At 39.8% G+C, this 26,929-nt stretch overlaps 1 protein-coding gene across 12 annotated transcripts in view; it reads left to right on the forward strand.

The window, feature by feature from the left end:
* The window catches only part of epb41l2 (erythrocyte membrane protein band 4.1 like 2), a 135,679-nt gene that overhangs the window by 97,391 nt on the left and 11,359 nt on the right, over nucleotides 1–26,929 (forward strand). For 2 of the 12 annotated variants that reach the window (XM_056445633.1, XM_056445637.1), the window contains exons 13-19: nucleotides 4,744–4,838; nucleotides 12,052–12,126; nucleotides 12,835–12,894; nucleotides 16,673–16,831; nucleotides 22,199–22,318; nucleotides 25,252–25,305; nucleotides 26,082–26,525. In XM_056445633.1, coding sequence (XP_056301608.1) covers nucleotides 4,744–4,838; nucleotides 12,052–12,126; nucleotides 12,835–12,894; nucleotides 16,673–16,831; nucleotides 22,199–22,318; nucleotides 25,252–25,305; nucleotides 26,082–26,525 — 1,007 coding nt within the window. Of the gene's footprint in view, nucleotides 1–4,743; nucleotides 4,839–12,051; nucleotides 12,127–12,232; nucleotides 12,269–12,834; nucleotides 12,895–16,672; nucleotides 16,832–22,198; nucleotides 22,319–25,251; nucleotides 25,306–26,081; nucleotides 26,526–26,929 lie in introns of all 12 variants that reach the window. The other 10 variants (XM_056445634.1, XM_056445644.1, XM_056445638.1 and 7 more) reach the window with 10 other exon arrangements.

The following is a 26,929-nucleotide window of genomic DNA, read 5'->3' on the forward strand; positions in this document are numbered from 1 at the left end:
CTTACTGGAAAATATTGCAATCACGTTTTCCACATTATATTTAATCTGCAGCAACAATGAGAGCTTCTATAAAGACGTGTTTGGATTAACTTCTGAATGTATAGTTCTGCAAACACCTGAGGAGATTTTCTGTGCATGAAAGACTCATGAATGTCAGATTAACCTGCTGCTGCTGAATCTACATTACGAATGACTGATGACTGACAGGGCTCGCAACTACAGCCTGTTAATGAGGTAGTAGTGTGTGCCGAATCTTGAACACTCTTCTGTTACACACTCAAAAGTATATACTATTAGTCGGCGCCGGTGGTGTAGTGGTGTGTCGACGCATGCGCTCTAGTGCTCATGGCGTTCCGAGTTCGATTCTCGCCTCACGGTCCTGTGCCGATCCTTCCCCTCTCTCTGCTCCCCATCCTTTCCTGTCAGTGCTCTCTACTGTCCTATACAATAAAGGTGAAAACCCCTAAAAAAGAATTATTAAGAAAAGTATATACTATTTCTTTACATAAGTACATACTTTTAGGACGTAGTATAAGTAGGTGAATTTTGACGCAGCAATATTCTCTCTCCGTCTCTATATTTATGATCCCAGGCTTGTTGTTGTTTTACCCTCTGGTTTGTCCATGGCTGTGGTTCTCATCTCCTGATGTGTTTTCCACAGAGCGGTGATTTCTTTTTTTTTGTAGTATTGTTGAGTCCATGTGCATGAATAGATGCAGCCTCATTGTCCCAGCTCATGGACAGACACAGGAAATGAGGGACATCTGTTTCCTGTCTGCGCAGGAGCAGGAGAGATGAGTTTAGAGCCTCTGCTGGAGGAAATGAGGCTTTTATTGGCACCGAATGAACTGAACACAAACCATCAGCGGCAGCAACCTTTATATATTCATGAGATAGACAGATAGATAGACAGACAGATGGATGGATGGACGGACGGACGGATGGATGGATGGATGGATAGATAGATAGATAGATAGTCAGACAGACAGACGGACGAATGGATTGATGAACGGACGAACGGACGGACAGATAGATTGATAGATACATAGACAAACAGATAGATAGATAGACTAACTGATAGATGTATGGATGGATAGACAGATACATAGACAGATAGATAGATAGACAGACAGACAGACAGACAGACAGACAGACAGACAGACAGACAGACAGACAGACAGACAGACAGATAGATAGATAGATAGATAGATAGATAGATAGATAGATAGATAGATAGATAGATAGATAGATAGATAGATAGATAGATAGACAGACACACAGATGGATGGATGGATGGACGGACGGACGGACGGACGGACGGACGGATGCATGGATGGATGGATAGATAGATAGATAGATAGTCAGACAGACAGACAGACGAATGGATTGATGGACGGACGAACGGACGGACATAGATTGATAGATACATAGACAAACAGATAGATAGATAGACTAACTGATAGATGTATGGATGGATAGACAGATACATAGACAGATAGATAGATGGATAGATAGATAGATAGAAAGACAGACAGACAGACAGACAGACAGACAGACAGATATATAGATAGATACACGGATGGATGGATGGATGGATGGATAGACAGACAGACGGATAGATGGATAGATAGATAGTCAGACAGACAGACGAACGAATGGATTGATGGACGGACGGACGGACAGATGGACAGATTGATAGATACATAGACAAACAGATAGATAGACAGACAAACTGATAGATCTATGGATGGATAGACAGATACGTAGGTAGGTAGGTAGGTAGATAGATAGATCAAATGAAAGAACAAATGAAAGTTTTAATCCTTGCCAAAGGGACCCTTTATCGAGATCCTGAGGGAAGGATTTGAAATAAATCTAAAAGAGGAGGGGATATATCAGATGTAATCTGATGGGCTTTCTTTAATGGATTTCATACAAATAGGATAACCCCAGCTAGATTGATAGATCAATAGATCTTCAATCAAATGTAAATATTAGTCAAAGATAACACAAGTCAACAAATCATACAGTTTTTATTATTAAGAAAAACACACAAAACTGTAAACCCCTTTGTGAAAGAGTTTTCCCCCTTAAACTTAAAAACTATTTGGACCGCACTTAGTAGCAACAACTGCAATCAAGCATTTTCACGACTTTCAGTGAGTTTGTTACAGCGCTGTGGAGGAAATTTAGCCCACTCATCTTTGCAGACTTGTTGTAATTCTGCCTCTTTTAATGGTTTTTGAGCATGAACTGCTTTTTTAGTTCGGTTTTTAAGGCGTCTCAATTGGATTCAGATCAGGGCTTTGACTAGGCCACTCCAAAGTCTTTTTTTGTTTTTTGTCCAAATGCCAACAAACATGTTTCTCAAAGGGCTGTGCACTTTTGGATTTTGTTTTCCCTCAGTAATAAACACCTTCATTTTTGCTTTCATCACTGCATGATGTGTTTATGTGTGTTATCTTTGATTAATATTTAAATTTGTTTTAAGATCTGAAACATTGTGAGACAAACATGCAAAAGAGAAGAAATCAGTGAGGGGAAAACCCTTCTCACACTTTTTTATGACAATTTTTTGCTTGTTGTTTTGCAAGAGACTAGAAATTAGCTTGAAGTGCACTTTAAAGGCTTGCAGTGGTTCCATCTAGTGGTTTAAAGTATAGAGGTCATTCATTTTTTTAAGGTGGTTAACATTGGTCTGGTGTTTGGAGGCTAGTGTGTTAACAGTCTCAGACATGCTCAATAATGCAGACCTGAATTATTCCTCTCAAAAAGAGGAGAGCAGAGCTATGAATGCATACCAGCATCTCACGACAGACGCTCAATAATCCATCATTACATATAAAACACATCATCTGTTTGACCGCTGAAGTGCAGCACAGAAACGCTCCATCGATTCCTGTTTAATCAGAGAGAGCACCGCTGAAAGCTTCTCAGAGTTCTCCATTAAAATGACCCTGTTTTTCCTCAGCGCTGTTGATAATGCTGCTGTCGCCCCCTGGTGGACGTGTGTGATGCTACTGCTGCCCCAGATCTCAGAGCTGACACACACAGACATGATGAGATGGACGTCCCAGCAGCGCAGCCTACATTAGCCTACTTTCATAGTGCTCAAAGCAGGTCACGGCGATGGGAAAAGAGCGCTCACGTGCTCCTCTGTGCTGTCCTATTCATTATTCAGGCCTTTTTAATGGAGAACAGCCTCACGGGTTATGGTGCATGTTTGGGAGTTAGGTCTCTATTTTTAGGAGTGTAGTTCTTTTTAGGTACATCCCAAATCGCATGCTTGACTATTCTACGCCTTTTCGTTGTAGAAATGGTGGTGCATTCACACTGAATATTGTAAACAAGAATAAGTGTACTTTAGGGTCCCGTGAAATTAAAATTATATTTATTATGTTAGTATAAGTATGTTAGTCTCAAGGATATCTATAAGCTAGTGTGCTCCAATACACTACCTGACAAAAGTCTTGTCGCCTATCCAAGTTTTAGGAACAGTAAATAATAAGTTGACTTCTAGTTGATCATTTGGTATCAGAAGTGTCTTATATGAAAGGTAAAGGTCTCTAGATTACACTTATTTGAGCACAATAAAATATGATCATGTCTTGATTATTAATGATTTCATTAGGACAGTAAGGTCTGACTCTGCTTAGACTAAAGTCTGCTCACTGAACCTTCAATAATGTCCAGTATAGAATATGTGGTCATGCTGCAGTGGAAACAGAATGAATATTGTGTCTGACTCCATCATGAGCTTGGAGGACTGCATCCATACATCTCTGCAATGACTCAAATCACTGATTAATAAAGTCATCTGGAACGGCAAAGAAAGCCTTCTTGCAGGACTCCCAGAGTTCATCAAGACTCTTTGGATTCATCTTCAGCGCCTCCTGTCTAATCTTACTCCAGACATGCTCAATAATGTTCATGTCTGGTGACTGGGCTGGCCAATCCTGCAGCATCTTGACCTTCTTTGCTTTCAGGAGCTTTGATGTGGAGGCTGAACCCTTTCAACCCTTTCAAGACACTATTGATAATGTTGAAATTGGTCCTTTATTCATGTCAAAACGTGTTTTAATCAAGGAATCACCTAAACATATGCAAATATAATAAACAGTAAACAAGCTATCTGTTGCACACAGAGTCAGTTTTAATATGGTGAACAGTAATATATAGGGATACAGTGTAAATATCACTGTTTAATTACTTTTGGATTTCATTTGTGGTCTCAGATATTGCAAATTAACTTTGTGTAATGTTCAATTTGACCCCCTTTTCGTTATGTTGGGGGCTGTTTATGCCCCATTGACTTCCATTACAATCACATTTTAATGCAAACCCATGACAGCAAATAATCTTGCATTTTTAATTGTTGGTGGGTTTCCCTATTGGAAGAGGTCAGATTTGTCATTTTATATGCTGTCATGGCCTCGCAATCACAAAATGTCATTATAATATAAGCCAATGGGGCAAAAACAGCCCCCAACACAATGAAAGGGGAGTCAGTTTGCCCACTGTGTATTAAGTTGAGTTTGAATTATCTCAAAAAATGTGTCAAAATAAGATTTGCCCCAAAGATCACTCCATTTGCTGAAACTCAGAGAAAGTTGTGGCCAAATTAAGACTTAAAATCGTCCCAGAGTGTATGAAAACACCCCCAACAGCATGAACATATGAGGAGTTACAGATTTACAGATTTTTTAAGTGTTTCTGTTTCTCTCTCTCTGTGTGTGTGTGTAGCTCCTATGGTGAACATAAGTGATTACAGTCGTGCTGTGGACTCTGCCGCCGGTGGAGATAACGGTCCAGCCCTGGAGCTCAACTCCGACTCTAAGGTGAGAAAGACCCAATAATCCTCCTCTCAGTCTTTAGTTTTACAGGACGGGCCCTGGAACCAGTTCATATCCCTGCTCAGATGTCAAACATACAGATGCTTTCCCTCTCATACAGCAACAACAGAGCTTCTTGATCAAAATCCAACATTTTGATATATTCAGAGCACTGATTCTGGTTTGTTTTGTAGAAATAACTCAAACTAACCCTGGAATTGTGACGCTTAAATGTTGTGTAATAGACTTGGCACATCCTCAGTTTGGAGATGTTCAATTGCTGAACAGTACTCAATACCCGGAGAAACAGCCATCCCCAGCCGACCCGTATACCATGAGTCAGTCTGCCTCCCAGACATGACATTTCCCTGTCCGTCAATAAGCCGCATTCATGCCTTCTGACGGATTCCTGCCGTTACCCACACATGAAAAGAGCCTTTCATAGATGCCCCGCGCCAGAGCCACTGGAGGATTGAGAAATCCTCTCTGAGAAAGACACCAACCATCTCTGTCACAATAGCTGAGTTATCTGGCTCGCATCCATGGCCTTAGACATTTCACCCCGTCATGGCCTGTTCATTAAAATATCATGTAGACCACCCCACTGAAGAACCCCCAAGTGAGTTAGTCATTTAGGACGTCCCAACAGATGTATCTGTTTTTTTTCCCAGGGTGTTTTCACACTTGGGCTAATACGAGTGGAGTTACCTTTCTATCAGTTTGATTGCTTTTATTAAGTATAAATATTACGGTTTAATTTATACCAAAACTTTATGCACATATTAAAGGCACAATATGTGATTGTGGCCACTAGAGGGCATGTACGTACAACAACAGCCTGTTTTAAAGGCACAGTATGTAGTTTTGGCCACTAGAGGGAGTGTATTCACAATAAACAGTGTATTTTAAAGGCACAGTATGTAATTTTGGCCACCAGAGGGAGTTTATTCACAATAAACAGGGTATTTTTAAAGGCATAATATGTAATTTTGGCCACTAGAGGGAGTATATTTACAATAAACAGGGTATTTTTAAAGGCACAGTAATTAATTTTGGCCACTAGAGGGAGTATATTCACAATAAACTGTATTTTTAAAGGCACAGTATGTAATTTTGGCCACTAGAGGGAGTGTATTCACAATAAACAGTGTATTTTAAAGGCACAGTATGTAATTTTGGCCACTAGAGGGAGTATATTCACATTAAACAGGGTATTTTTAAAGGCACAGTATGTAATTTTGGCCACTAGAGGGTGTGTATTCACAATAAACAGTGTATTTTTAAAGGCACAGTATGTTGTTGGCCACTAGAGGGAGTGTATTCACAATAAACTGTATTTGTAAAGGCACAGTATGTAGTTTTGGCCACTAGAGGGAGTATATTCACAATAAACAGGGTATTTGTAAAGGCACAGTATGTAATTTTGGCCACTAGAGGGAGTATATTCACAATAAACAGGGTATTTTTAAAGGCACAGTATGTAATTTTAGCCACTAAAGGGAGTATATTGACAATAAATTATATTTTTAAAGGCACAGTATGTAGTTTTGGCCACTAGAGGGAGTGTATTCACAATAAACAGCGTGTTTTAAAGGCACAGTATGTAGTTTTGGCCACTAGAGGGTGTGTATTGACAATAAACAGTGTATTTTTAAAGGCACAGTATGTAGTTTTGGCCACTAGAGGGAGTGTATTCACAATAAATAGGGTATTTTTAAAGGCACAGTATGTTGTTGGCCACTAGAGGGAGTGTATTCACAATAAACAGGGTGTTTTAAAGGCACAGTATGTAGTTTTGGCCACTAGAGGGAGTGTATTCACAATAAATAGGGTATTTTTAAAGGCACAGTATGTAATTTTGGCCAATAGAGGGAGTATATTCACAATAAACAGGGTATTTTTAAAGGCACAGTATGTAATTTTAGCCACTAGAGGGAGTATATTGACAATAAATTATATTTTTAAAGGCACAGTATGTAGTTTTGGCCACTAGAGGGAGTGTATTCACAATAAACAGCGTGTTTTAAAGGCACAGTATGTAGTTTTGGCCACTAGAGGGAGTGTATTCACAATAAACAGTGTATTTTTAAAGGCACAGTATGTCATTTTGGCCACTAGAGGGAGTGTATTCACAATAAACTGTATTTTTAAAGGCACAGTATGTAATTTTGGCCACTAGAGGGAGTGTATTCACAATAAACTGTATTTGTAAAGGCACAGTATGTAGTTTTGGCCACTAGAGGGAGTGTATTCACAATAAACTGTATTTGTAAAGGCACAGTATGTAATTTTGGCCACTAGAGGGAGTGTATTCACAACAAATAAAGGCGTATTTTGATGACGGTGCGACTAAATATGGAATCATCATCCTACAGGGCTCCTGCACAAATCATATTGAGTATTCAACACTTATTATCATGGTAGTGTGAAGCAGAGTAAGACTGATGTGAGAAAAATGCTAAAGCAGTTGCTGAAGAGAGACAAGTGCGACGCAACAGGAAAACAGCAGAGCTTTTATTATGCCACACTCCATTGCTTCCGGTTCTTCAGCTCGTGATCACATGGAGAAGAAGCAGAGCTGTTTTATCAGGCTAAACACTTTATGCTTCTGCTATAATGCTGCTCTGTGCAGTTGAATAAAACCCACAACATATTAAAGCCTGCTTCCTTGCTTTTTTAGAACACCAAACCGTAAATGGAGAGTGTGTGTCGACATTAGCATGAACACACACACATATGCTCTCTCTCACAAGATAAAACTGATCATTTCTCTGCATTTGAACAAACATTTGCGATAATGCAAGTACTTAAGTCAGCAAAATGACATGCACCGCTCTAGTGTTTGTGGATGTTTTAGTGAAAAAATCTTACATATCGTGCCTTTAAGAGATGCAAATAAAAAGATCAGTTGTGTCATGAAATGCCTTGAAGAAGAAGACCTGAATGCTTATATGCTAACTCTTTTGATTTAATATGGACCAGTCTCAGATGGACATGTGGTTCTCAAACCCAAGAATGTAAATCAGAGTACTTCTAACCTCAGGAATGACCAGAATGTCCCTAAGGCTGTTGGTTTGACTACTTGGCACAGATCAGCGCTTGTATGCTTGTTGGAAAAGATGCATCGAGTGCGAGGTGCTCGCTGAAACCCATTTCTGTAGACACAAGCAGCATTAAGCCCAAAGTATACTTCAGCTTTTATGAGTATGCGAGGGATTTCATCATCAGAACAGTGTGGGCATTCAGTTTGCACACCGCTCCAGTTTTAAGATCCCTCGTGCAGTGCACACAAGTGCTTTGAATGGTTTTGCACCAGGGCACTCTTGTAAAATAGATTTTTAATCTCAGTCTACTTCTTTTCCTGAGTTATAATAATAAATTAGTGACAACACTAAATCGGGTATGGGCGGTTCATTCCGCTGTGGCGACCCCAGATTAAGAAAGGGACTAAGCTGAAAAGAAAATAAATGAATGAACACTAAATCGGGAAGTTATTTCCCAGTCGGAAAAGAAACAGATCACATCATGGTTTTTGGGTCAATGTTTGGACCATTTTTTGATCACCAAAAATGTAATTTACTTCCATTTATTATAAATATTGGAACAAGGAACTTAATTTTAACAAAATAACTTGTAATTTTAATTTAAAAAAATTAATAAATAATTAAGAATTAATGAAATTTTGAAATAAAATAATAATAAATTAAATAAACAACCTTCGCTATCGTGTCTCAAGTTACTCTCTTCCTCCGCTAGTGTTGTTGACTGATTGTGCATGTGTTCTCGGAGTAATTAAATCACCTAAAGCAACACCGGCAGAATATCTCTGCGATCTCTAAAAATGTAGGTCGAAGTTCAGAAAGAATTGTTATTATTCTACGGGTCACGTGTGCCGAACTGTAGGTCATGATGCCTGTGGATCATGGATCAACTGCACTCCATTAGGGCAGATTTATACTTCTGCATCAAGTTGCTTGCATATGGTCTGGCGTAGCCTTACCGCGGTCACATAGCACTCGTCGTGGCTGACACTGACACTCACCTCTCAAAAAATGTTACTACAGGTCGCAAAGACGCCTTGCACAAGCTCTATGGTTGGTCGGTTTGGTATTGGTGACGTGCGTGGGCAGTGCCAGGTCTCGTGAAGGAGCTCCAGATGGAAACTTTTGTTGTGTTCACCTTATGATTAAAGTTGCTAGACGTCCTCTGAATGAGCGAGTTTGAGCTACTTGTACACTAAGGTAGCGTTCAGAAAAAACAAAACATGGCTGAACTCGACACAGGGGAACATAACCTACTGCCAGCTAGCATTTCAGAAGTGTTACTGCAGAGCAACACAAACACAGAAGTAGAAATGCACAGCTACATGCAAGGCATGCGCAATGGGTCATGCCGATCACTCGATGCAGAAGTATAAATCAGCCTTTACACCCTTAGCTATCAGGTATACTTTGGGCTTTGTACTTAAATAAATAACCATCAATGGTCATTTGCTTCACATCTGCCTGTCCATGCTGCTTACTAAACCAAAAGTGAGCCGTTCCCCATATTCCAGCCTCAAGTATGTGCATTACTGTTGAACAAAAACGCATTCACAGCTAATTAAAATATCCAAACAAATATTTACAAGGAGAAAACTCCACAGCCCGGTGTGAAAACACTCTCCTCTTCTTCTGAGCTTCTGCACCAACACTGCCAGCCTCTGTCGTCTTAACGCTTGCCCACCCTCATGCACTCAAACACTCCCCCTCCTAATAATCAGAGTCTTCCCTGATGTGTGCTCCCTCACCCCCCTTCACTTGCTGACCTGAACTCTGCTCACAGACTAATGTTGTGTTTCTCTCTCCCTCTTTCTCTTTCCTGCGCACTCCTCCATGTGTTCTCGCTCTCTCTCTCTCTTTTCTTTCGCCATGCACATTCCCCAGTCCCTCTTCATGTTCCCCTTCTCCCCGTCTTCCTCCACCCTGTCCTCTCTTCCTCCCACCCTTGACACCATCTCTGAGCTCGACCTACTGTCTGACATCTCTGAGGATGAGCCCGATCTCCATCCCCAACCGGATCCCGACCCTAACCCTGAAGACTCCGGCAGTTTCCCAGCATTCACTTGTGCTGCAGATGGAGAGCAGCCTTTATCATCGCCCCTTCCTGAAGACCCGCCCCTACCCCCCCGCGGTGGCCTTCCCCGGTTGGCTCTGTCCCTGCTGTGCTTCTGCAAGGCTCTGCGCCTGCCATCTCTGCTGGATGAGGACGGGTTTATCAGTCTACCCTGCCTGCCGGAGGACTGTGCCGCCCTGCTGCTGCCTGCAGGACTGCACCGCCACCTTCCCCCGTCCCTCCTGCCCTCGTTCCTGCTCCTCTTCGCAGTGCTGCTGTCTGCCTGCCAGTCGGTGGTGCTCTCTCTGCTCCTGGCGCTGCCTCTGGCTATGTCTCTCTGCTACCTGGAGCCCAAAGCGTATGTGCTTTTCCGACCACCTGCGGTCACAGCAGAGCTGACCTCGCCAGAGGAAATACAGTGCGACCCCGCTGCCTAACCCGACCCTTGACCCTCGACCCTTTCCTTCCTCTGTTTCCGCCCAGCTCCTGAAACGCTACCATGTGCATTTTGTTGCTGTTTCCCTTTTCCTCAGTGCAGTTTTATTTAGAGATGCACCGATTGACTTGAATTGGATATTTGAATTGACCTCTGGTCGGTTCCAGCCAGTCTTGTATTGCTTTGCGGAGGCATGTGCAATGATGTCATAGAGACGTCCTTAAGATATGTTTTACTGCACAAGGAAAGATCTGCTAGATAGTTCAAATTGCTTTCAGAGAAAGATATAAAGCATTAGTCACGTTTAAGATCAAGTTATCAAGCGCTTTAGTAAGATTACAAATGTCAGTATCTACTATCTACTAAAAACTATACATAGAAATATTAATCAAAACATTTCATACACTGTTAAATACTTTTCTTACTTAGATTTTTTGTCTTCTTTCTAGTCCAAATATATAAACAATTCTCAAATCAAGAAGAATTTTCTAGACAAGCAAAAAATATTGTCTTTTTTCAGAAATAATATGCCAATATTAAGTGAGTTTGTCCTTAAAACAAGGTAAATAATCTACCAATGGGGTAAAATAATCTTATGTCAAACGGGAAAACAAGATTATTTTACCCCATTGGCAGATTATTTAGCTTGTTTTAAGAACAAACTCACTTAATATTGGCATATTATTTCAGAAAAAAGACGATATGTTTTGCTTGCCTAGAAAATGCTTCTTGATATAAGAATTTTTAGATATTTGGACTGGAAAGAAGACGGAAAATCCAAGTAAGAAAAGTATTTTTTGCTGTGTAAGCTTTGTACTTTTGTGAAATAAGAAAACAGACGAGAGTTAATGTTATAAACAGTGGGAAATGACATGTTTTGTTAGTGTCACTGCAGTTTGAGGACACTAAAGTTTGACTGTCATATTTATTTTAACAACGATTACCTCTTTATGTGAAATATATTCATATATATATACATATACATATATATATACATATACATATATATATATATATATATATATATATATATATATATATATATATATATATATATATATATATATATATATATATATATACTTATTTACATATATAAATTTGCTTCTATATGCTGTCAATTATAGTTCTTCAGAAAATTATATTTTATATTAGAATAATAATTAATAAACATTTTAATCAGTAAAAATCAATATCAGCAAGTCACGCTTGGCAAAAAAAATCATAATTGACCAAGAAAATTGCGATCGGTGCATCTCTTCCACCTTTTCTCTGTCCCCGCTTCACCTTCCAGTGGCAGATTTTCGGTGTGAAACGCTCACAGCTTATAGCCGCTTAAATCAGCAGCATTCCAATGGGACCCTATTCATAGTCTGCATCCGGTCTCAAAACTCTTCTGCTGAAGCATTTATTATTAGACCAGATCACTAGCGCAGCTTCAATCCTACAAAAACACCACAGATTTATACATATTTAGGATCTTCTTAAACAAGAGTTTCGTAAATTTTACTAAAGAGCCAGAAGAACAGATCAGCAACATTAGCATGGCACTCAGACTAGCCTGTCCCAGAGCTCAGGCCTCGCCCCTTATGACATCGCACATCCTGTGTGCTCATTTATTAGGGATTCAGGCCTTCCCATCATCCATTTCACCTTTTCCAAAAATGTGTCCATTATTCCACCAATTAGACTCCACAGGTGGAGCTCGAGGAGAAGCCAAGTGTGGACGCGGCCATATCCGTCACCTCCGAGGCGGCCTCTGAGGTCTGCAAACCTTCCCAGCATGCATCTGTAATCATATTTAATTCCGAGGCTTTGCAGGATGTGTTTTGATATGATCTCAATCTTTTCTCTCTGACGGCATGTGCAGATGGATAAAGGTGGCGCTGGTGCTCCTCAAACTAAGGTCTTTTTGAGATTGAGTTTTGTTATGTTTTGCATCATGGTGACTTGATGATGTGATCTCCGTGCTTCGTCTGCTGTGCTGTCGGTTAATTGTTTTATTTTTTGGATTTCGTGCTTTCGTCTTTTATTATTTGAATTGGAAATGAGGGAAAAATCACATGAGCTCTCTTGAGTAATCAACAGGGGATAAACTGATTGTTGACTTGTGATCACATGCTGATTTGCCTGTTGGTTGGTTACTTCAGAGAACAGTGATGCTGATCAGGAAATGTCATATATGAACCAAAGTGGATGTGAGGTTGCATCAGAAAGCCTGAGAGGACACCGGATGTATTTTCAGTTGAGCGTTTTACTCAAAGTGGCATTCTGATGCCATCATTTGAAAAGCAAACCATATTAAGTGATAAAACAACACACTAGAGGTGTTTTCGCCAGTGCTCTCAGGCTTTCAGAGCCCTCTGTAATCATTTTCTCCTCATCAGATTTGAGACTCCACTTCATTATCGTCTGTCTTTTTTTATTTTTCTCCTCATTTTGTTCAAATATGTTCTCATTTTTGATCCACAGAGCAAGTTGAGAGTGCAGGGGGAAAATATATATGTCAGACATAGCAATTTAATGTTGGAGGTTTGTATGTTGTTCTGTATCAAAACTATCGAAAAAGACAATGAAGTGAAATGAAAGAACGAGCAAAAGCATAATTGATGGTGGACTTTTGTCCCCTCTTTGGCTACTGTCCTGGGCTGCCTCTCACTCTTCCTCTTTCAGGCTTTGTGTGCATGCTTTAGTGTGTGTGTACACCCATGCATGGGTTGCATGTTAAACTGGGTGATCTGAATGGATGTGATTTTTAACGTTTGTGTTCATGTCATTTGGGAATTGCTCTCATAACAACACTAATAGCATTTCCCTAACCAGACAGGTGACTTTCTGCTTTGGTTGTGGTGATTTCTTACATTTTATTGTATAACTTAAAGAAGATACTCATCCTGGAGGTGAACCTGTCAGTGCTAAAGACACACACTCATAACCTCTGAGACAACCAGAACACTCCACACAATGCTTTACTTACTTTTTGTCCTGTTTATAATCCAATTATCTAGCGATTATTCAAGCAATAAGCATTTACACATCTGACAAAATGTTGTTTAAAGAAACACGTTATTAAAATTAGGTAAAAATATTTAGGTTGGAAATATGATTATTTTACTTTGACAGAAAACAGTCTTATTTATTTGTATAGAAAATACTTCTACATTTAGGATAGATAGATAGATAGATAGATAGATAGATAGATAGATAGATAGATAGATAGATAGATAGATAGATAGATAGATAGATAGATAGATAGATAGATAGATAGATAGATAGATAGATCGATAGATAGATAGATAGATAGATAGATATATAGATATATATATATATATATATATATATATATATATATATATATATATATATATATATATATATATATATATATATATATATATATATATTAGTCTAGAAGCAAGACAAAAACTCTTAAGAAAAAGATTCCAGGCAGATTTTGAGGATTTTGTTTCTGAAATCACTAGTACTACACTACCTGACAAAAGTCTTGCCAGTTTGTAAGAGCAACAAATAATAACTTGACTTCTAGTTGATCATTAGGAAACGTGGTCAGAAGGTGGATTTTTCCCATGAATCATCTGTTGAACTTCATCCCAATTCAAGCAGAAGACCTACTGGAACCCACATGGAGCCAAGATTCTCTCAGAAATCAGTCAAGTTTGGTGAAGGAAAAATCATGGTTTGGGGTTACATTCAGTATTGGGGCGTGCGAGAGATCTGCAGAGTGGATGATCAACATCAACAGCCTGAGGGATCAAGACATTTGTGCTGCCCATTACATTACAAACCACAGGAGAGGGCAAATTCTTCAGCAGTATAGCGCTCCTTCTCGCACTTCAGCCTCCACATCAAAGCTCCTGAAAGCAAAGAAGGTCAAGGTGCTCCAGGATTGGCCAGCCCAGTCACCAGAGCTGAACATTATTGAGCATGTCTGGGGTAAGATGAAGGAGGCATTGAAGATGAATCTAAAGACTCTTGATGAACTCTGGGAGTCCTGCAAGAACGCTTTCTTTGCCATTCCAGATGACTTTATTAATCAGTGATTTGAGTCATTGCAGAGATGTATGGATGCAGTCCTCCAAGCTCATGATGGAGTCAGACACAATATTCATTCTGTTTCGAGACTTTAGTCAGGTAGTGTAAATGAGTATTTTTGTCATTTGAATTGATTTTGCTCTAAAAGTATCTAAACTTTTGGCATTTCGATTAAATAATCCAAATAGAGCTATTGATGCTCCTGCAAAATCAATCATGATGCTTCTGCAAACAGATTGATGTTCAATAAAAGTAAAACAACAGCATCAGTGTCAGCCTACTCATGACTCTAAAACACGTGTGCCCAACCCTGTTCCTGGAGATCTACCTTCCTTCAGAGTTTATCTCCAACTCTAAACAACCACTAAAAAAAACAACTAAACCAGCTAAATAGGATCTGAAGAAACACTTGGTTATTAAATACAGGTGTGTTTGATCAAGGTTGCAGCTGAACTTAGCAGGAAGGAAGATCTCCAGGACCAGGATTGGGCACCTCTGCTCTAAAACATGAGGTGTTTTGCTCATTTTGACACACTTCAGGTTCACAATGGTCTCACGCTCAGAGTGGCATTTAGTGGGTGTCTTTGGCACGTGCACAGTGTTTTACTGCACCGCTCCAGTCCTCAGTGTGTACACAAGTCCCGCCTCACTGCTGACCGCTGACCTGACCCTCGTAATCCCATCATTACACCAGGATCAAACACCTTTGGGATTACCAGCCTCCTTCAAACCACTAAAAGAAAGTTATTTGAGTGAGAATGAAGGATAGATATACAGAATATTGAGCTGCTTTTGGGTCTTGTTGTGTCAGCTGAATTGTAAACACCTGCATAAAAGGTCTTGCTGTATGTACAGCATGACGTTTATTCGGTCTTTGCTCAGAGGTTAAGTAAGTACCTGAGCAACGCTATATTGTTTTTGCAGACATTCAGATTCTGTCTAAACAATAACTACTGAAACAAACTACAAATAAGCTCCTTTTAAGCCAGAGAGGTTTTTAAAATGATGTTACACCGCTTCAGATTGAAGAATTAACTACACTGTAAAACCCAATAAGTTAAGGCAACTCAAACTATTTGAGGAAACTGATTGCAACAAACCATTTAAGTTCAAAAATTAATCCTAATGAGTACTGTGAACTTAAATAGATTAAGTAAACAAAGCAATTTGAGCACAGTAAAACCCAATAAATGAAGAGAACTCAAACCAACTGAGTACTGTAAAACTCAGGAAGTTAAGGCAACTCAAACCGATTGAGGAAACAGATTGCTACAAACCATTTGAGTTAAAAAAACTAATCTTTATGAGTACTGTGAACTTACTCCATTTAAGTTGAAGTAATGAGGTATTTAATTAACTCATTTCCTTCAACACCGAGTTTAAAACTCTTTTCAAATGAGTAGAATTAACTTTCAGTACATTTTGAGTTAGCTACACTCATTTCATTTGATAAAGTTGACTGTTGGGTTTTACAGTATAATAAACATTAAATCTTCATTCTAACCCCCCCACATGAGTTTTCAACACTTTTGCCCAAAGAACAAATTGGTGTGATCTACCACAGCAGTGTTTCTCAACCACATTCCTGGAGGACCACCAGCTCTGCACGTTGTTCCATGTCTTCTCAACCAAACACGTCTGATTCAGATCATCAGCTCATAATCAGAGACTGAAAGACCTGTAATGGGTGTGACAGACAAACGAGACATCCAAAACAGGTGCTCCTCCGGGAACGTGGTTGAGAAACACTGTATTACAGAGCACATTTCGTTGGTTACAAATAGCTCGGCCAAAATTGAATGATGAGGTAATTTTGAATGAAATCTGGCATATACACAGGTTTGTTTGAGTAATTCCAAACAGTTTATCAAAGTCTGTGATGAAGAACTTTCTCAAACCACCCAAACTAACTCTGTTTTAGTCAAATTTTGTGTGGCATCTAAGATCAAAATGAGTTTTTCAGTTTCACTTGAAGCTGAAGTCTGTATCTCTGTCCCTCACACACTTATTTTCATTTAGCTCAAATTAATAGTGACGTCCAACATTATTACATAATATAATATTGCGAATATTTGCGGATTGCTAATATCATTTGAAGATTATTCTGGAGGCTGCGGTCAGTCAGTCGGGTGTGCAGTGAGGCTGGACTCTTTACCATGGTTCAGGTCTCTCCATGACTAATGTGCTGGTTGTTGGTTGTCCCTCTGTCCTCCCCGTGCCTGCCTGCCTGTCCCCTGTGCTGCTGCGGGCCCTTCAGGACTTGGATAAGACCCAGGAGGATGTGTTGAAACATCAGGCTAGCATTAGCGAGCTAAAGCGCAGTTTTATGGAGGCTGCGCCCGAGCCCAGGCCCAGTCAGTGGGACAAGCGCCTGACGGGCAGCCCTGCCACCACCCTGCGTCTGCAGGCTCCAGGGGTACGTGTGCTTCTGCTCGGGATACGGACCCTCTGCATGCCTCTCCGTCCTGCCCTCCTGTTCTCCTCGCTCTCAGATCAGGGGTCACTGTGTGTTTCCGCTGCATGATGCTAGGCCTGTCACGATCATCAATAGTAGTGCTGCACCATATTGGAAAAATATCTGCAATGTAAAGCCATTTTAAAAGGACATTTACGTGTCGTTTTTCTCCCTTGAATGTCTTTATGCTTATTTATATGCTGTCATATAATCATTTCATAAACACAGACATTAATTCATCTTAAAATGATATCTGTTATCACAGTCATTTTAATGACAATATATCGCACAATAAAATTACTTATCGTGACAGGCCTTCATGCTGGGGACAGTTGGGAAGATCTTAAATAAATAAGGGGTCGTGCTATTGAATTCACTTCAGAGCCTTGTTATAGGCGACACCTGTGGCTGTTCAGTGAACTGCAGCTGGAAACGTCTTTCGCAAGCAAATGTACTCAAATGCCCTTTAATGCGCTGAAATACCCACTGCAAAGATTGTTTTCTTTGATTATATGTAAATACCTCTGAGTTTAAATATTAATAATGATAATCCAGATTAGTGGTTGTAACCTACAGTACATAGGGGTCGCCAAAATTTGGGCCACTCTAGTTTGAGAGTTACCTAATTATTGACAGATGATTTTACTATTTTAATAATCATTAAAAGTGTTTAATTACTGCTTTGAAAAAAAATTTACCTTATTTATGAGCACCACCTACTGTCAGAAAGTGGGTAATTCAGCCAAAAATGTCAATTATGTCATTATTTACTTTCATTTGTTCGAAGCCCCCATTTGGGTTTCTTTCTCCTGTTGAACACAATAAATGATATTATGAAGAAAGCTGGAAACCGGTAACCATTGACTTCCATAGTATTTGTTTTTCTTACTATGGAAGTCAATGGATACCGGTTTTCTTCAAAATATCTTCTTTTGTGCACAATAGAATAAAGAAAACTCATAAAGGTTTGCAATCACTTGAAGTTAAAACAATTCATTTAACTTCTGAGTAATATTAGATAATTACATATTACTTTATATGGTTCGGGTTAGGGTGCAGGTCAGGTTTAGTGTTATGTTTAGTTTCATGTAATTACCCATGTTATTAAAGTAAGCAAATAAAACCTCTTAAACCGCCGTATGAGTTTCTTTCTCCTGTTGAACACAGAAGATATTTTTTAAAAAGCTGGAAACCGGTAACCATTGACTTCCATAGTATTTGTTTTTCCTACTATAAAAGTCAATGGTTACCGGTTTTCAACTTTCTTCTAAATATCTTCTGTTGTGCTCAACAGAATAAAGAAACACATTAAGGTTTGGAATCACTTGAAGTTGAAATCATTAATTTAACTACTGAGTAATATTGCTTAATTACATTTACTGATTACTTCATATGGTTCAGGTTAGGGTGCAGGTCAGGTTTAGTGTTCGTTTCATGTAATTTTGCGTGTTATTAAAGTAAGCAAACAAAACATCTTACAATAAAGCGTTAGGAAAGCTAAATAAACACATCGCAAATACTGCATGAACATATCTACTAATATAGCAAATAAAATCATGTTTATGTATGAGTGAAACAAACGTAAAGTACGATTTTAACACAATTCAAGCTATAAACAAATGATTTATAACCGATTCGAAATACATTTTGAGTCTACTGTATTAGAGACCTTTAATATTTTTTTTAGGTAATTACATTTAAACATTAAAGTCATTTCTTCTGAAATTTTTACCTTTTCTATAAGCACCACCTACTGTCCGGAAGTGGGTATTTCAGCCAAAAATATAAATTGTATCATTATTTACTCTTTCAGTTGTTCGAAACCCCCGTATGAGTTTCTTTCTCCTGTTGAACACAATAGAAGATATTTTAAAGAAAGCTGGAAACCGGTAACCATTGACTTCCATAGTATTTGTTTTCCTAACCCTGGAAGTCAATAGTTACCGGTTTTCAGCTTTCTTCTAAATATCTTCTGTTGTGCTCAACAGAATAAAGAAACACATTAAGGTTTGGCATCATTTGAAGTTGAAATCATTAATTTAACTACTGAGTAATATTGCTTAATTACATTTACTTATTACTTTATATGGTTTGGGTTAGGGTGCAGGTCAGGTTTAGTGTTAGTTTCATGAAATTATGCGTGTTATGAAAGCAAACAAAACATCTTAAAATAAAGCGTTAGGAAAGCTAAATAAACACATCGCAAATACTGCATGAACATATCTACTAATATAGCATATAAAATCATGTTTATCTGTGAACGAAACAAAAGTAAAGTACAATTTTAACGCAATTCAAGCTATAAACATGATTTATAACTGATTCGAAATACATTTAGAGTCTACTGTATTTGAGACCTTTAATTTTTAAATTTTATTTTATTTTTTTAGGTAATTACATTTAAACAAAGTCATTTCTTCTGAAATTTCTACCTTTTCTATAAGCACCACCTACTGTCCGGAAGTGGGTATTTCAGCCAAAAATATAAATTGTATCATTATTTACTCTTTCAGTTGTTCGAAACCCCCGTATGAGTTTCTTTCTCCTGTTGAACACAATAGAAGATATTTTAAAGAAAGCTGGAAACCGGTAACCATTGACTTCCATAGTATTTGTTTTTTCTACTATAAAAGTCAATGGTTACCGGTTTTCAACTTTCTTCAAAATATCTTCTTTTGTGCTCAACAGAATAAAGAAACACATTAAGGTTTGGCATCACTTGAAGTTGAAATCATTAATTTAACTACTGAGTAATATTGCTTAATTACATTTACTTATTACTTCATATGGTTAAGGTTAGGGTGCAGGTCAGGTTTAGTGTTAGTTTCATGTTATTATGCATGTTAATAAGAAAATAAAACATCCTAAAATAAAGCCATTAATAAATGAACACATTAGTAAATACCGCATGAACACATCTACTAATATAGCAATTAAAATCATGCATATGTATGAGCAAAACAAAAGTAAAGTACAAGTTTTGTACAATTCAAGCTGTAAGCAAATCATATTATAAACCCGATTTGAGTTTCCAGAGTGAGCTGACTATAACGGCTTGTGTTATAAAGATGTACACGGTCTTGAGTGTCTCTTAATGAAATTATTTAGATGATCGCATTCCCAGCGTAAGCTCCGTTAGCATGAGATGCCTCGCTAACACCTGTCACTCCTGACGTCACAATGTGCTATTGTCCGAGTCTAAGTGGATTTACATAGACTACCCATAATCCCAGCTGTCTCATGGACACACGCACACACGGCTCGCTTCCTCTACATCAGCCAATGGCAGGGCAGCGTTGAGTCTGATTGGTTGTCGTTCGTGCTGTCGCTGCTCTTTCTGTTTTCTTCTGTTCTGTTTTCCCCCTCGCTGTTTCTGAACGTGTGTTAGCCGAACGCTGCTGCTCTCGTTGTTTAGGTTTGCTGCTCATCTCCGTTGCGGTTTTCACTCACAGCGTGTCTCTTTCAGCTGCACATGTGATGATGCTTATGTGTTTTACAATCACTGGTTTATTTGTCAGCGTTCATGATCAGCTCCTGCCCGGAGACTTGGTTGCACCTTTATGCTTGTGTGTGTGTGTGTGTGTGTGTGTGTGTGTGTGTGTGTGTGTGTGTGTGTGTGTCTTTATTTTTGTGATTGCACATGCTTTTTATTCTGTTCACTTTGAAATGCTTTGACTGCAGCTCCTTCAGTGTGTGTGTGTGTGTGTGTGTGTGTGTTGGTTCTGGTGGTTAATGAGGACACAGATTTGTGTAATGTGTTTGTTTGAGCTAGGTTGTACTTTGTTGAGGTGTTTTATGAGGACGTGTTTAAAAGCTTGAGAATAATAGTGACTGAATTGTTGTGACATTCAGAAGTGTGAGGGTTGGGTTTAGCGGTGGAGTAGAGCTGTACGGTAAGCTATTATTACTGTATCAAATACATTACACCTATGATGAGTCCTCATAAACCATCAAAACCAAGGTGTGTGTGTGCGTGTTCGTGTGTGTGTGTGTGTGTGTGTGTGTGTGTGTGTGTGTGTGTTCGTGTACATGTGCGCGTTTGTGTACGTGTGAGTGTTTGGGTACCTGTGTATGCATTTGTGTACGTATGTGCGTGTACATTTGTGTGCGTGTTTGTGTATGTGTGTATGTTTGTATGTGTGTGGGTGTAAATGTCTGCTCGCACATATGTATATGCATTCATACGTATGTGTGTGCATGTGTTTGCATGTGTGTGTGCGTGTAAATGTGTGTCTGCGTGCATGCATGTGTGTGTCTTTACATGTTTGTGCACATTTGTGTATGTGTGTGGGTGTAAATGTCTGTCTGCATGCATGCGTGTTTGTGTGCATGTGTGTTTACTGATGTGTAGGTGTGTGTTTGCAGGTGCGTGTATGTCTGTGTGCGTGTTTGTTTTGCGTGCATTTGTGTATATGTGTGTGGGTGTAAGTGTCTGCGTGCATGTATATGTGCGTGTGTGCGCATGTGTATATGCATGCATACTTGTACCTGTGTACGTATGTGTGTGCGTGTGTGTACGTGTGTTTGCGCGCGAGTGTGTGTGTAAATGTGTCTGCGTGCATGCATGTATATGTGTTTGTGTCTGTGTGTATGTGTGCATGCGTTTGTGTATATGCGTGTACACATTTGTGTGCGTGTCTGTGTATGGGTGTACATGTCTGTCTGCGTGCATGCATGTGTGTTTGTGTGCATGTGTGTTTGCATGTATGCATGCTGGTGTGTATGTCTGTGTGCGTGTTTGTTTGTGTGCATATGTGTGTATATGTACATACCTGTGTGCGTGTGTATATGTGTTTGATTTTTTTTGTGTGTGTCTGCAAGTGTTTGTATGTATGTGTGCGCATGTTTGTGTACGTACGTGTGTGTGTGTGTGTGTGTGTGTGTGTGTGTGTGTGTGTGTGTACGTATGTGTGTACGTATGTGTGTGGGTGTACATGTGTCCGTGCGCATGCATGTATATGTGCATGTGTGTCTGTGTGTGTGTGTGTGTGCGTGTGTGTGCTCGTATATATGTGTGTGTGGGTGTAAATGTGTGTCTGCGTGCATGCATGTCTATGTGTGTGTGTATGTATACACGCATTTCAGTTTGTGTGTGTGTACATCTGTGTGTGCGTACATGTGTTTACATGTGTGTAGGTGTTTGTGTTTGCAAGGGCATATGTGTGTGTGTGTGTGTGTGTGTGTGCGCATGTTTGCGCATGTGCTAGTAGTTGTTCTTTCCTCACTGAAGTGTCTCTCTCTTGTTTCTTCTCTCTCTCTCTCATGTGTGTGTGTGTGTTTCTGTCCTCTCCTCTGCTTGTCTCTGGTGATGTGCTGTGGTCACTGTAGAGTTTAGAAGAGGAGCTCACCTCTCTGTTTCTGAGTAAGGCCTGTTTCTCGGCTCTGTCTGGCTCCTGCAGTGCCGCTGCTGCTCCAGCAGAGGGCAGGAGAGTCTCAGCTCAGCCCGAGGTGCCGCTTCTCTCTCTCTCCTTCTCTCCTGCACTGTTTTCTCCCTGCTCCTCCTGAAAACTAAAGTTCATGCTCAGATCTCACAGTAGTGTCTGAAGAAAGACTGTGATGCTTCAGAAATGAGTAGTGAGGAAGCAATATGAGCTAACTCTTTACTTGCTCATTCAACTTTATAATCATGACATAACACACATCATGGATAGGCAGATGTTGTGCACGCTCATGACTACTGACATTAAGTGTCATTCCCTCGATTGTCATTATAAATGCAAAGATGACATGTGTAAGATATCTAAGCCAAGACAACATATCTTGTCATTAACATGAGGCCATTGTACTTGTGTCATGAAAATAACACCATCATTAATAGTTTTCTTGATCTCAACTACAGTGATATAAATTAAATTAGTCATTAAAATCCAATAATCAAATATTAATGATGGTGTTGTTACATTTTTGACCATTTTTATGAGAAAGTTTAATGACAAACTCAGTTCTACTGAAAAAGTGATCAGAAAAATATTAATGACACCATTATACTGGTCTCAGGGCAATTATGTTTATGACAGATTTATGACAAGTTATGTACTCTTGATGACGTCACGTTGTCATGACTAAGGCATCTCATAATTGCATTTTAAATGACAAATCTGAGCCAATGACACTTAATAACAGTTGTAAAAAGCAGCAATAAAATCTCCTCATTCATGATATGTCATATAATGATTATAAATGTGTCAAAACCGCCTTATGAACACTGCCTTCATCACGAAATTAGTAAAAAGAGTAATAATATAAATAATAATTAGTAAATAGTCGACAGAAACCAAGATACTAAATAATAATAAAATGAATTGAACACTTAAAGGTGCAGTATGTAAGTTTGACAGTCAGTGGTTGAACTAGGTATTGCACTTGTGGTTGAAAACACATTTCCACCTGGCTCCTCCTTTGACGGCATGTGATAGAAGGAATATTTTCTATACTAAAGGAGTTTTTGTCCTAACCAACACCTGAAATTCATATATTAGTACACCTCATGTGCTTTATTCAGTGTTAAATGCTAATAATGCGAGTCTGAATGCCATTTCACATCACATTTATTGCCATACTACTGAAAGCAGCAGCAGATAGTTCACCTCAGATCTGGAAAATAAAATAAACCGTCTGAAACTGAACTCTAGAACTGAGACTCAAACCAACACATATCAGTGATTCAGCATCTACATTTAATAATGTTAAAGAGGTTTAATATGTATTCATTAGATTATAAACATTACCATTTCGCTGGAGTGCAGTGAGTGCACTATTCTGTGCTTCTGAATGGCTGTATTTACATTTCTGTCGTGTTTCGTCTGATGCAAACAGCCAAATTGCTCATCACTGCTAATCTCGTCACGTAGCGTGTTGTTAGGACACGGGGTTACTATGTAACCTGCTCACCTAATGTTTACACTCGTAATATTTAAATTATTTGCTAATTAATAACCTCATGTGGAACTCTGAATCTGCGTCTCATTTCGGAGGCTGCGGAGCTGTCCACTAGAGGTCACATTTCAGTCAAGGACGCACACTTTGACTGTCTTCCTGACTGAATGAATGAAATACGCTGTTTTCCACCAAGGCAACCCAGAGTGCTGAAATATAACAGGCTAAACTGGCAGTGGGTGGGTTAAAGAGACCAAAACAAAGGCCCCGTTTACACTTTAGTTTTAAAACACATTGTCGGCGCCAATAGCCTAGTGGTTAGTGCGTCGACACATAGCACCAAGGTGCTCACGGTGACCTGAGTTCGATTCCCGGCTCAGGCTCCTTTGCGAACCCTTCCTCTATCTCTCCTCCCCATGCTTTCCTGTCTGTAAATCTCCACTCTCCTATCACAATAAAGGTGAAAAATAATAATTAAAAAAAAAAAAAAACGCATAAGCTTTGTTATGGTTAGGCCATCCGTCCACACTACCCCCGGAGTTTTCAAGTGCCGAAAACAGAGCATTTTGGAAATGCTGGAGAGGCCGTTTTCATTCTAAAACGCTGCTGCTTCGTCTCGGTGTGGATGGGGGAAAACAGAGACATCTGAAAACGGAGGCAAGTCTGCAGACAAAACACGTTACCTGAGAACAAGTAATAGATTCAAAAGACCAAAGTCAGGGAATATGTCATCAGATATAGACAACAAGTTGAATTAAATATCACGTTTAACAAATATAGTGAGATTAGATCCAGCGGTAGATCCTTGATGAACAGTCCGACGTGCACAGCTCTCATCTGGCTAGATACGCTGCCGTGCATGCCAGAGTGTGTGTGTGTGTGGTCATGTGATGTGTGTTTCCAGCGGTGTAATGTGGACGGAGAGTTGTTCAGAAATGCTGGGTGAATCGCCAGTGTGGACGTGGATGGTTTTCGTTCGAAAACACCATTTTAAAACTAAAGCGTACTCGTGTAAACGGGGCCAAAGACAGCCATTCCAGCACGTAACACACATTTTCAAAGCAGAATATCTGACTTCAGCATTGTTTTTCAGATAAACAAGAATGTTCACTGAGCATGTTTCTGAAATATCTGCAACCATATGATGGTGTTTTATACTTTAGAAGAGTCGAAAGCTTACATACAGCACCTTTAACAATAACATGTCCTGTTATTAATCTATAAATCTTCACATTTCAATTCACAAAGAGAAAACGTGAGGCCCTGGACCCCTAAATTGGATCATCCTTTCACTGTCTGAAGTCAGACTGGGCATAAACTTAACCTAACAACATCCTTAAGTCAGTATGTGTAAGTCTTCTAGTTGTGTGTGAGTGCATGTAAGTAAATTTGTGTGTGTGTGATCTGTCCTGTTAACCCTCAGAGTGAATTTACACGTGCTCTCTTAGCCGCAGGTGTAAGTGTGTGTGTGTGTGTTTGACCATGTGTCCTATGGTTATCTTCAGGCTCCACAGATCAGCTCTCCTCTCCCGGAGGCCGACAGCAGAGACGCCAGCAAGGTGCTCCAGCGTCCTCCTCCAGCTAACCTCACCTGCGCAAACACACACCTAACACTCTCTCACACACACACACACACACATCTCATCTGTTTTCCATTGCAGACGCTCTCCATCTCGCCAGATCCATCATTCATCCATCTGTCTGTCCATCCATCTGCTCATCTTTCAGCTCGTCATGATCGTGTCTCTCTTTCTCGTTCTGTTGCTTGTGGATTATATATGTGTGTGTGTCAGTGTTTATAGACCTTAGTCACATGTTTGAGTCCACACAAACGAGAGCAGTGCTGCGAGCCGCAGATGTGGAGTGTGTGTTCACTGAGGACTTCCTTTGAGGCTGAAGAATTAAATGTTTGAGCAATACATTTAAATATACAGTCAAATCCTTCTTCAAACATAATACTGTTAATCCATCATTTCTAATAGTTATTTTTTCTAATTCAGGGGAGTTCTCGAGACCTACCTGAGCTCAGACTCTGGGAACCCTGTGGAGACATTTCTAAAGCTATGATGGTTTCTGAGAAACATTTTTAAGATTAGATCATGCTTCATGGATTAGCCATTTGACTTCTTCTCCAACATATTTCTGTCCCATTGAACACACTAATTCATCTCTGCATCACAGCTTTGCTTTAGTTTGCATGTACACGAGACCGACTTTGACTAAGGTCTGCACAACTTTGTTTCCTTCAGTTTGTTTTTGGTCATCGTTTATGTTTTTTGCTTTCTCTCTCCATCCCTTGTTTGTTTGTGTGTGTGTGTGTCGTTGTCTGGTGTAGAGCACAGAGGTCAAACCTGAGGTCAACGGTCAGCCAGAGGTCGTAGAAGTCGTGGAAGAGACCGTGGTCATCGAGGAAGTGGTCAAAGCCAAACCCAAAAGTCCCACTCCCGAACCGGAGAGCGCGGCGCAGGACCGCAGTTTATCGTCCGACAGCGAGAGCGAAGACGAGGCTGAGTATCACGCGCACACGCCCAGCATCTCAGTCCAGCTGATCAAAGAAGAGCCGGAGGAGGAACTTAACCAACAAGCCCCGCCGCCTGAGCCTATCACAGAAGCAGAGCCAGCAGACCCCGCCCCCTCTGCACAAACCGAAGAGGATGAAGCTCCCAACGGACACGCCCCCATTCCAGAAGCCCCGCCTGCTGGGACATCAGAGGAGGAGCCTCACATCGTCAATGGCGGCGTTTCTCGAGTGGAAACGGAGGTTATTTGTTGTTCGGAGGTAATTTTTAATATCGATTTCAGAGGCTGCCGCCGCTCTCCTTCTCCTCCATTTCCTAAATTCCCGGATCAAGATTTCTTCAAGCACAGGCTGCTCCTCTTCACCTTTTTTCTCGAAGGAAGAGATCGTAGTATTAAAAAACACAAGCGTTTTGTCTGCTTAAACATCAGTCATTCCATCCTATCGCCTTTTTACGTTGATTTTATTCCTTTATATTCAGTCACACACACACTAATACACATACACACAGGTTTTTAAAGACATTATATATATATATATATTGTGCATTACATGTTGTGTGTCGGTGCATGGTTTTTGTGTTGCGTAGCTTGTTCAATATCCTGATTACTGTACTTTGAGTCTGCTAGTAGACAAGTGAACGCTTATTTGAACACGCACACAGT

The sequence above is a fragment of the Danio aesculapii genome, chromosome 20 (assembly GCF_903798145.1).
Source record: "Danio aesculapii chromosome 20, fDanAes4.1, whole genome shotgun sequence".
In the NCBI taxonomy this organism is placed as follows: Eukaryota; Metazoa; Chordata; class Actinopteri; order Cypriniformes; family Danionidae; genus Danio; species Danio aesculapii.